At 42.2% G+C, this 11,402-nt stretch overlaps 1 protein-coding gene across 1 annotated transcript; it reads left to right on the forward strand.

Moving 5' to 3' along the window:
- Positions 1-247: 247 nt before the first annotated feature.
- On the forward strand, positions 248-1,947 carry c16h11orf96 (chromosome 16 C11orf96 homolog). Its single transcript, XM_088934877.1, has one exon. It carries the CDS (start codon positions 598-600, stop codon positions 961-963), a length of 366 nt encoding a protein of 121 aa, XP_088791003.1. The 5' UTR covers positions 248-597; the 3' UTR covers positions 964-1,947.
- The last annotated feature ends 9,455 nt before the right edge of the window (positions 1,948-11,402 follow it).

Genomic DNA, 11,402 nt, shown 5'->3' on the forward strand with positions numbered 1-11,402 from the left:
TCCCAGTTTGTCTGCAAGTGTGTGTGAGCTGGTGTGTTCACGAGGGGAGTTTCTGCTGCAGTGCTGGGGGGTGACTCCTAGTCATGGTCTCTCAGCTCTCATCATCACAGCCGACTATTTCAGGGGCTGATTCCGGAGGATTGGTATGGAAGCCGGAACTGTGACTGCGGAGAGGGAGTGGCAAAGGGAGCCTGCTCTTGAGTGGGCAGCAGAGGGCTATATAAATCTCCTCTTGCCTGCCTGAGTTCAGAACGAGACGGAGACGGGGAGAGAGAGAGACAGGCGGAGATCTGAGCCAGCAGCAATCTGATCTCGCGACACATCCACAGTGCTTCAGCAGCGCAGCTGACAGACAAGCTCACGGAGAGGAGCTGCAGCCGGGAGAGGAGCTGATCCACGTGTGCCGGGACCTTCAAGTTGGAGCGCTGCCTGGGATTGGAATTTAAAACAGGGGCTGTCAGAATCCTTCTGCTGCAGGCCAGGCTGAACTGTCTCCTGCTTCCTCAGCTTGCGGATAGCCTGTGGGAGCTCTGGGTTCGGAGGAGCTCTGAAGCTGGTGAAGCTGTAACCGAGGAGTCTGAGCGTCCAGTACAGACCATGGCAACCAGGCACCTGGAAGTCGGCGGGTTCCAGACGATGATTCCCGCTCACCTGCTGGCAGCAGCAATGGAGGAGTTCCCCCAGCAGCTGCCCGTGCCCAAAGCCCCAGCCCGGGGCAAGAGCCGCCTGCGGCGCCCCCGCCAGTCGCGCTTCAAGACCCAGCCGGTGACGTTCGCGGAGATCGCCGAGGTGGAGGAGGAAGGCGCTTCGCCGCTGGAGGAGGAGAAGGCGCGCAAGTCCTTCCTGCAGTCGCTGGAGAGCCTGCGGCGCAGCACCCAGAACCTGCAGGGTGCGCGCGGCTGGGTGGCGGCCTCAGCCATGCAGGGCAGCCTGGACTCCAGCGACTCGGACTCCGCGCAGTGAAGCCCGGCCCGCACCCCGCCTGGCCCTGGGGCTCACTGCTGCTTCATACTGAAGCCTGACTCCACTTGAACTTTTCTTCGCCAAATATCTAGAACAAAACTGCTCTATGTATGTATATGCATTTGTATTTATTTCTAATTTATATATATAAACACATTTATATATATGTAGCTCTGTATGCATTTGATGCATTATAAACTTCCTGAGGTTTAATATAGGCTGGTAGAAAGCATAGGGAGCACAGTGTAGGGAATTTGTTAACTCATGACAAAGTGCAGTACATCGCTATAGCATGGGGGAATGACATTGCAAGCCTTCTTTCTTTAATGGTGATGGGAAAGGTTTAATTCCACAGTTGCTTTCTTTTATAAGAGTTAAAGAAAAATGTCATTTTTTTATATGAAAGACAGTCACGGGACGGTCCAGCAGGATGCATCCTGCGACGAGCTGTAGGTTGTCGAAGCCACTGGGAAGACTGAAGGAGTAGACGCCACACGAGCAAGTTATCAGTGGCCCAGAGGACTCGAGACTTGAATTGTGGAGTGTGTTTTAAGCAACGTCTTGCTTATTTATGAAGGGGTTTAATATAGGTTACAGCTGTTTAATGCTCAGAAAGCAGAGAGGGATACATGCCAGCAAGCCAAATTTAATCCTTTTAGGCAAAGGGACTTTCACTTCCAAACACAGAACAGAACTGGCAGGGGTCCAGCTCTCTGCAGCGAAGCGTTTAACCCCATCTCCTTATTTTTGTATCTGAGAGAAGAAAAATGAACTGCAAGTTTACTGTGTATGCTTGTCAAATTCTCCAATTATTTATTTAATAGAGGAACTTTTTGATAGGGAAATGGAAGAAATATCTTTTTTTGTTTCTAAATCACTTGTAGGTTAAGAACTTTCTACTGTTTTTCACAAATGAAATTCTGAGAGATTTGTAAAGCTGGAGCTTTCTTATTTACTGTAATAAATAACTGAAAACAAAATAAAGTTGTCTGGCACATTGATTGTAGCTTGCTTTAACATTTGTCTGGGTGGGACTTGGTCACACAACCAAGTACTTGGTGATGAGACACACAGTATTGAAGTTAATGTGTCCATAAAAGAAGCATTTTCACTTTTCCTCTTGGGCAATTAAAGAAAGTTTTCTTAAATTTCAATAAAATTGTTTTAATACAAATAAATACAAAGTGTTTTACATTCACTTCCATAGTCTGCTCTTGAGGTCTGGAAATTCTGGCCCTACACCGATCCTTCCAGTGTTTCGGGAGGGAAGTGATATAGTAAATGTTGCATGTGGTGCAAATAACATTCAACCACAAACCGGGAACATGATCAACTTTCTGTGTTCAGATAGACCCAGGAGAGACTGGTTGGTGGTGCTTTGTTTCTCTGTGGGGAAAAATCAGTCTTTCTCTTAAACATCACTGCCTCCCATGTGGATCCTGAGGTTTACCATTTGTCATTAACCTTGAGGGCTGCAGAACTTGAGGAATGAGTGAATTAATGCTCCTGACCTGCATTCCCCACCGTGCAGGCCTACAAATGAAATTTACAATGTACATTGTTCTCTGTGGTGATTGATAATCTCAAGTCCACCATGTCTTACACAGAAGTGACTTTGAAATTTGAGAAGCTAAACTTTCTTGTGGTTTGGAGAAAGTTATTGCAAAATGCCTGCTGCAGTTTTTCTTGCATGTATCAAATGAATACATACACCCATAGAGTAGATTACATTTTAAAATATTGCGCAATGTATTCAAATCAAAAGCAGTGTTGACAAATTTTCAGTATTATAACATTTACTCTAAACCAAAAAATATTTTTGGACTCTGTAAACAGGCTCATATTTTTAAAGTGCCAAGAGGTGTGGAAGTAAAAGATTTTCAGGCCTTTCCATAAGTTCCAATTTTCAGTTCCAGAGTATGAAATGCATTTCTAGAAAGTACTTTTATGTTCTGTATTTATCTTGCTAGAGGTGGGCCTTTCTGTGTTTCATGTCCGTGTGTGACTCATGTTTTAATCCTCTGTTTTTAGTCCGTTTAGGCAGTTAGTCTCTCTCCCAGTCTGTGCCAGGCAGGGGAAGACATAACAGAATAGAATACCTTAATTCCTGTGTGTTTGTGTGTTCCAGATTCTGGGGTAGGTAAGAATGGATTTCACCTCTTATCCTCTTGAGTACTGCCACTGCTATCCATCACGGCCTAAAACACATTCGAGTTCTTTCTAGTTCATGTGTGAATCACTCTCCCTGAAATGGGAACAGATAAACTACTGCCAATTGCCTGAAAGGAATGAAAGCATTTTAATGGAATCCAGCTAATATTACCGATTGCTGTTCTCCAGGAGATTGGTGCTGTTTGTCACTTGAAAACCTGTGCCTCATCCTTCATTAAAAATTGCTCCAAATCATTATGTTCTGTAATTTCTTATTTCCCAAATCTCTGGGGTTTCACTGGAAAACATGTTTTAACCTATTTTTTATATCGTTGCCTTGGTAACTGCAGTCCTACAATCTGATTTTTTTTTAGATTGTGTGGGTCAGAAACGCTTTTCTGACTTTCCTTTCATTCCTGGTTAGGGCTCAAAGTAGTGAAGATGATGATGGTTATTAGTTTTTGAAACGGATGCTGTTACATGTCGTTTTGATTAACTCGGTCTCATTTAGCCCACCCTGGTGAGGAACGTTCTGATCTGAAGCCAGGTTGTTTCTTCCAAGTGGGAGTTTGGAGAAGTTAGCAGAGTAAAGTGGTCTGAAACGCACACTGTACACTATTTTACAACACAATTAAAGACTATTTTACGGCTGTAGTTGAAAGAGAAGTAGAGCTACATTTGGCTTTTGCTTTATATTTAAGTTTTTCAAGAGTTTTCAAACTTTAAAACAAATGGGAAATTATCCCACAAAGAAGCAGTGTATGAATAATGAATGCACAATTTAGGCATACTACAATAAATGTAAACATTTTAATCAAATTAATTTTTATCTTCACGTGTTTCAGGCAAATGTTGGTAGGTAACATGGCTTCAAATTCATGACATACTTTATTTTACTATAGTATTGATAAATGCTTCAGTGCTTTGTTTGTTTGTGATTTTGTTTTATTATATTAATAAAATACAATCCCCAGTAAGCACAGTTACCAACGCACAATAAATAAACAAGATGAGCTGTTTGCCGACAGAGAAGATTTTATTTTGTTTTGACCCAGCTGCTATGCACTTTTATTTCATAGTCCCTTCCAAAATATTTGTTCGCAATATTCAGTGTGTCCAGTGGATAGACACAACAGCTGTGAGGACTTTGATGAAGTATAGGAAGAAGAGCTGAAATGACATGTTGAATCTTTCCAGTCAACCTTTATACTCCCTTATAAGGAACTGGAGAGGTCAGGATACTTTCTCTTAAACTGGACAAGGGAACTCCACAGTGTGGTAAAAGCACTAGGGTTCACTGCAATTTCTGGATAAGAGGGCTGTTACTTCTCAATTGCGAGCTTCCTGTTATTTCAAAACTTAGAAAACAAAACAGCACAGCAGTATGAAAAGCTCTGTAGATGCATAGTGGCTCAGAGCACCGAGGAGAAAATCTGCTATCTGGGAGACTGGGTGCCTGTACAGAGGGAAATGTTCAGGAAAATCTAGGTGGTTGCTATGACATTTTCATTACATAAGTGAAACGTGACAAACAGAAAACAAATCTGGGATCCGTGTATCCATTATGAGAAAGCAGTTCGTTTCTGGTAGGGCTGATGACAACACTGAAACCTCTCCCGGAAAAACAGATCTCAGGAGAGGACTATAACCTGTAAAGAATGCCCAGCTGTTGCAGGGCATGCGCAGGGACAATCTAGAGATGCCAGCACATCTCTAGGGGTGGGAGCAAATGGGAACACTGAGATAAAACCCATGAAGAGAACCTGTGAGCTCCACACAGAAGGACACCCCATCTGGAATTCAGCCATCAGCTGTGAGGCTGTTGCACAAACCTACGCTCGACGCTTTAGTCATTAACTCCAGTCTTTGCTTTTATGAGCCTGCCAAACAGTGGCTACCCATAGTGATTGGAAAGACCTTTCTTTTACTTTCAAGTTAACCAAGATGGCCGTCCAGCCGCAACGCTCTTGTAATCTGACTCAAATTCTACACCCAAGAGCTGTGAGACAGCAATGCGTCTGCCAAGCCACAGAAGGACCGTTTCAGGCCTGCTCATCCTATCTGCAGTGTCAATATGTCTATCATACTTTCATCAATTTTGCTTGTTATGGTTTTGCAAACAAAGATTAGAGTCAGGAGGTGACACACAAAGACCGCCTGTGAACCACCACTGAGAAATAGGTCAGAAAACTACAGTGACTATTCTCATTTAGCATGCTTGTCCAATTTCAATTAGTACAACTCATTAAGTAATGAGCAAAAATGAAAAGTAGAGAGGTAGTTTTTTTTGTCTGGTTTCTACTTTCATGCCTCTTTATACTGTATGTGCTGGAATCTGCAAAGCATTCACAGCAGCCCTATTTATAGAAACTGGAGTTATCAAGTCTATTAATTTAGTGCCACATCCCTCAGGGATTCATACACTGCTGTTAAAATCTTTTAATTTATATGTTAATTTATCTAAAAAAACCCTCTTCATTAAGTCTCATAAGTAACTTCTCTGAGTGAAATCTGTATTGTTAGGTATTTTGATTTATTATCAGAAAGTCGCTTGTCCTGCTGAGGAGCGAGGCCAGGCTGGACTTGGAGCATGTCACTGCTGTCACTCAGGGACATCAGCCCATCGCACAGACAGAGAGAAAGAGACCTGTTAGAATAGCCAGTCATACTTAGCCAGCATGTCATTACAAGGTGCAAGGATCCAAGAGCACCAGAGCAAACCCAGGCAGGCTCAGGAGAACATTCAAACTCCACACAGAAGGCACTTCAAGGCAGGACTGAACAAAGGACCCAAGAGCATTGTGGCAGCAGCTCTAACCTCCATGTCACCCATCATGTGTTTAGTTTTTTAAATAAAATCTTCCAAGACTCCAAGTTGCTAAAGAGTAAAACATTAATTTCTGTGTAAGCATTTTGATATTCTAAACCATGTTATTCTAATAAATATTTTAGTTAGCTAGCTCGGCAAGTTAATCAAAATGAACTAATAATATAAGAGTTAATTACACCAACTCTTTTCTGTAAACAGCTCATTGAGAACTGAACTCACAACAACATAAATTCTGAGCTTGTGTCTGAGCTGAACTTTGAACTTGCCTGAGCTGATGACACATTTTCATTCCCACCCAGGTCTGCTCATCCTAAATTGATCAGAAATAAACAGTTTTTTATTCAAAAATAAGTTGATGTACAGTAATAATAAGAGAAAACTCTTAATTAGCAAGTTAAGGAGAGACTGCATGAAATGAGGTATGTTGGACATGATGCACTTTTTAAACCAAGGACTAAGTGCAGAAAATAAATTCTACAGAAGCAAGCAGATCAATTAGACATTTCAGTTAATGCCAGTAATTAAAGGTCCAGTTGGAACGAAACACAGCAGTCCCTTAGGACCAGGGCTGAGAGCCACAGCACTGAACATCTGTGAAGTAAAAGCACAGTTCTGGCAGCTACCGCATTGTTGTAATTAAATAATTTAATTAAGGATTCAATAAGCTTAATTAATAAAGAACATCAACCAAAAGAGGGATACCCTAGGAACAAGAAGACTGGAGTGAGGGGACTGTGTTTTGAATCTTTAAAGATGTGTGGGAACATATGATTGTTATATAATGAACTCTCTCTTTTGGAACTGCAGTGTGCGCTCTGATTTTTATTAGTGAGCAATGGAGGGCTAGTCATGTTTATCAGGCGCAACATAATGGCACTGTTTATTGCCTTCTTTTTATTGTCAAAGGTGTCAGACTGTTACCACTGGAACAACATTTCCAATACATTGTTTTGGTTGCATTGGACACATTTTAGCAATAGATAAGGTACTTATCTACTTAAGGTACTTTCAAGCAGAAGGACATTGAGGTGTATCCTCTCGGCCTGTTGAGTCACCCTTTTCGTTGAGACCCTGAAAGGAAGGCAGCAGGTAGAAAAGAAGACTATTCCATGAAAGGAGGAGACACAGGACAGATCGGCTTTGTGTTTGGGTACTTGTAACCCACAGGATGTAAACAGAGTATGATGGAAAAACAAACTGTAGGGGGGAGTGTGACTAACAATGATAAATATCCATTAATTCCTCATGGCCCACTTACGCCGAATCTCTGTGTGGTGTCCTAATTAACAATAAGAGTGCAGACATTCAGGTTGTTTCAAAGGCCTTAATTAAAGGGGCCCATTAGAAATCATTGTGTGAACTGAAGGACAGGGGGCCTGATCAGGCCTTTTTGAAATGAAAATGATGGCACTCAGAATACAGATAAGGGCACTTCATTGCTGGGGGAAGTTTTTGTGTGGGCAACGGCCCTTTTTGTAAAGTGCTCTGTACCTCTTCAGCTGAGCTGAGAACTGGTCAAAATGTATTTAATAGTGCATGGCAGGGCTCGTTTTACTGTTCTGGTGTCTTCAAACAAAAGAATCAAGTAAGATCCTGGCTCTCGTCTTTATTATATAATTGGACTGTATCATTACAAAAACACTCCTGTTCTAAAGATAGACTCTTCTGTTTGTTGTCTGAAAGGAACAGCTCAGAGTGTTGAAGACATCCATCCATCTTCTAACCACTTTACCCAGTACAGGGTCACAGAAGAGCTGGGGCCTATTCCAGCTCTCAGCAAGCAACTGGTCCAAGGCAGGATACACCCTGGACAGGACACCAGTCCATTGCAGGACACAAAGACAGACACACATACGCTCACTCAAGCCAAGTGACCCAGTATGTTTTTGAACTGTAGGTGGAACTTAGAGCACCTGGCAAAACCCCACACAAACACAGGGAGAACAGACAAGCTCCACACAGACAGCACCCCAGGTCTGGAATTGAACCCAGGGCCTCAGTGCTCTTTCTGATAAAGGATAGAGTTCTAGTGCTAACTGGCCCTTTTTGATACGTCCATCTTTTTCACTAAGTGACTTAACTTCAGACTATTTGAAGGTTTGCGACTGAAACATATGCTGATTCACCCTGAGGTGAGCAGGGAATGGAACAGAAAACATAAGCACATTTCGAAAGGTTACAGATGAGAGGCTGGGCATCTTATTTCATACTCCCACAACTTTTAGGGTAAAGATGTCCCCCTTGTTCCTTCTTTTACAGTAAATGCACTTCCACAAATTTTCTACCTTTGTGCTCTGAATGCATTCACAACTTCCTTTCCTTTATATTTTGCTTGTTTGCTGTAAACTCCCCCCAGCTCCTGGCTGATCCTGTCCTCTCTGCTGCTGTGACTGGTGGTATTTTTACTGCAGCACTTTGTTAGGACAAACGCTTGGCTTCAATTCCTGTAACCCTCAGTAAATGTACGTCAAGCAACTTCTAAATCACTCTAGGAAACAACTTTGCTTAGATCTAAGGGTCAAGTGAACACAGACCAGCTGTCTGTAAAAAGCAAAGTCTGTAAACTGAAATGCACCCGTCACTTTTTGAATTGCCCCAAAATATACACACAGTGTGTGCAACAGGGCACGTTGACACAAGCAAGGGTACAAACACAACCTACTGTAAAGCTGTTAACGTAGATTATACTATTGACTCCTAACCTCCAAGGCCTGCTACATTTGATTTAGAGAGTTTTAATTTTTAAGTGTCATTTCATAGACAAATTATGAGGCCTTTAATTTAATGGGTTTAAGAGTATAAACTTTTCAACTTCCTTTTTAGGATGGCTGTCTTTCTGCAGCAAGATAATGTTTTGGAAGGACTGGTCTGAGACAAAATTGACCAAAGCTACCGTCAGTGATAGGACAGAAAATTAGCAAATGTCAAAAATTGTTTTACATGATTAAATTTACTGATAGTTCAGCTTTCAGTTAAATCTGTGGTTCGGAACACAGTGTACAGTAGTTTTAAAGTCTTCTCCAACAGAGCACCTGAAGTTCATACTGACATATGATAACACTGGCTATTAAAAACGTAAATGTTAATCCGTTGAATTCCTCCGGTGTTGCTGGGAAATTGCCAGTGTCAAATGCCTGGGCATCTAAACTCCCCTGACACTCTGCGTGACCTAGATTCTGGCGGGCAATAGATGCAATTTGCTACACATCAAGAAATTCTGGGAGATGTTATCTGTGTGAGGACTCCAACTTCTAACAGGGACACTAAATAAAGATGAAAAACCATAGGTCCTGCACATGAGGCAAACCATTTTCACCTGTGTGCTCTTCTTAGCCCTTTCGAGTGGCCAAACACTCTGCGTGGGTGGGAATTATAAACAACGCTGTTAAAAGGCATTTTATTGTGCTTTGTAAAGGGGTTTACACTCCCAATGATGAAGGGGGCTTTGGCAGACAGTCCAATTTGGCCCTGTCACAATGGAAACTCTTAGTCCAAGCGTATCTGGTTCTTTAAGGAATTTATGTTTCAGTGTCGTAATGGAAAATAAGGAGGGCTCACTGCACTTCCCTAAACAGGAAATCAATGCTTTCTTGCAGTTTGCTCAGTCTGTATTTACTGATGGCCGGTCTGTAGCTGACAAGGAGAAAGGCAAACTGCAGTAAGGGACTGGGGTTGGGATGGATTCTAATTAACCTCCTTTCCTATGTAATTACGAAAACTTTTTTCTAAAGTTTTTCCTTCCTGTTTAGGAAATTAGTGTGATGTATAGTGGGATGACCTGCTTCTTTCTCTGGTCATTAACAACTGAGTTTTCAAGCACAAAGTCAGATGTCTGTAATGTCAGTTTTAAGGGCTGGCCAGCTGGGAACAAGATGTAAGCCAGTTAGCACGTCTCAGATTGCCTCTGGGTCTGCAATTAAGTGCTAATGGATTTCAGAAGGGGAATTACAGCAAGAGTGGCAAGGAAATTATTCTAAGGTGTGATTTAAAACTAAAAAGTTATAAAGACTGAAAGAAATGTGCATGTCATGTAAACAAGGGTCTGTCTTGTTTTCTCTCATTTATAATACTTTCTGTCAAAACAAAGCCAAAAACATGTTACAGCACAAGAAGTGGTGAATTTCTGCCACTCCAGTCACTGTTCTGCTCTGAGTTGTAATTATTAAGAAACAGACAAGAACTCTTTAATGAAGAATTCCCATAGATAGTTTTTCATTTCAACTCTCTTGTTTCAACTCTCAATGTGTTCAATCTCCTAGATTAATGGTGAAGAAGTTTGAAGTATTCTGGAGAGGAAATTTGGTTCAGGCACTCATCGGATACACACCCTGAAGAGGCGACATGACATATAATACTTTCATCAACCATCCTTCCATTGTCTAACCTCTTTATCCAATACAGGCACATCTACCCTGGCAAACAGCAGGTACAAGGCAGGATTCCCCCTGGACTGGAGGCCAGTTCATCACAGGACACACACAGACGCAAACGAGCACACATAACTCTCACATCAAGACTGTTTTCCCAGAGCCAGGTTACCTTCCAGCATGTCTTTGGACTTTGGGAGGGAAACCAGCACACCCAGAGCAAACCCACACGAACACTGGGAGAACACGAGAACTCCCAGCTCCGAACTTGAACCCAGGGCCCAGTGCCGAGAGGCAGTGATGCTAACAGCTGCTCCACTGTGCCGCCCTGCTAGGAACTCAACCAGGAGAGTTAAATAGCGAAAGGCTGCTAGATAGTAATAAAGTGGAGAGCAAAGCAAAGTCAAAGCAGCCAGGGTTACACAATACACTCATTGTATAGCTTTCTCTCAGGCCTGCAATGGTACCAAGTTACTTGAAGCCCTTTAGTCTAGTTGAGCTGTTTTGGTAAAATGACTTGGCTGAGGATAGGAACATCTGTGTTTGCTTAAAAACATTTTGATGGAAAAACAGAACAGGCCTGAAGGGACACGTGTGGCTCCCCCACACAGTGACAGGAGGGAACGGGGGGGAGTGTAGTGCTGGATTTGCTGTTTTCTGTGGTTTGATGCTTTGCTGTCAGACACTAAGCATTACTAAGTGGTTTGCAATCTCTTGAGATTGGGAACTAGTGAAACCCATAGGTTTTGAAAAGATGGACTTGTGCCTTGTTTAGCAGCAGTTATATAAACTCACACACAACCATCAGACAATCTGCTTTTGTGGGGGCACAAAGAATGGGTGTTCCTAATATTATGGGTTGGCTCTGTTGGGTAATATTTATTCTGCCAGGGTCTAGTGTTCATGGGAAAAAGGGAACAGGCCATCTAATCTTCTTCACTACATAACAGTTGAAAATTTCTGGTTCCCGTCTCTGTGGTGACGAGCAAAGGTTACAGGACTGAACATGTGCATAAAAACAAGACTTTTTGTTGTAGTTCTGAGAGAAAGTATCACTTTGAGAATGCTAAATAAACAATTAAAGACAATTG

The sequence above is a fragment of the Atractosteus spatula genome, chromosome 16 (assembly GCF_055471065.1).
Source record: "Atractosteus spatula isolate fAtrSpa1 chromosome 16, fAtrSpa1.hap1, whole genome shotgun sequence".
Taxonomy (NCBI): domain Eukaryota; kingdom Metazoa; phylum Chordata; class Actinopteri; order Semionotiformes; family Lepisosteidae; genus Atractosteus; species Atractosteus spatula.

What these genes read in the sequence shown, in the direction of transcription:
- c16h11orf96 (XM_088934877.1), top strand. Translation starts at nt 598, where the DNA reads ATGGCAACCAGGCACCTGGAAGTCGGCGGGTTCCAGACGATGATTCCC.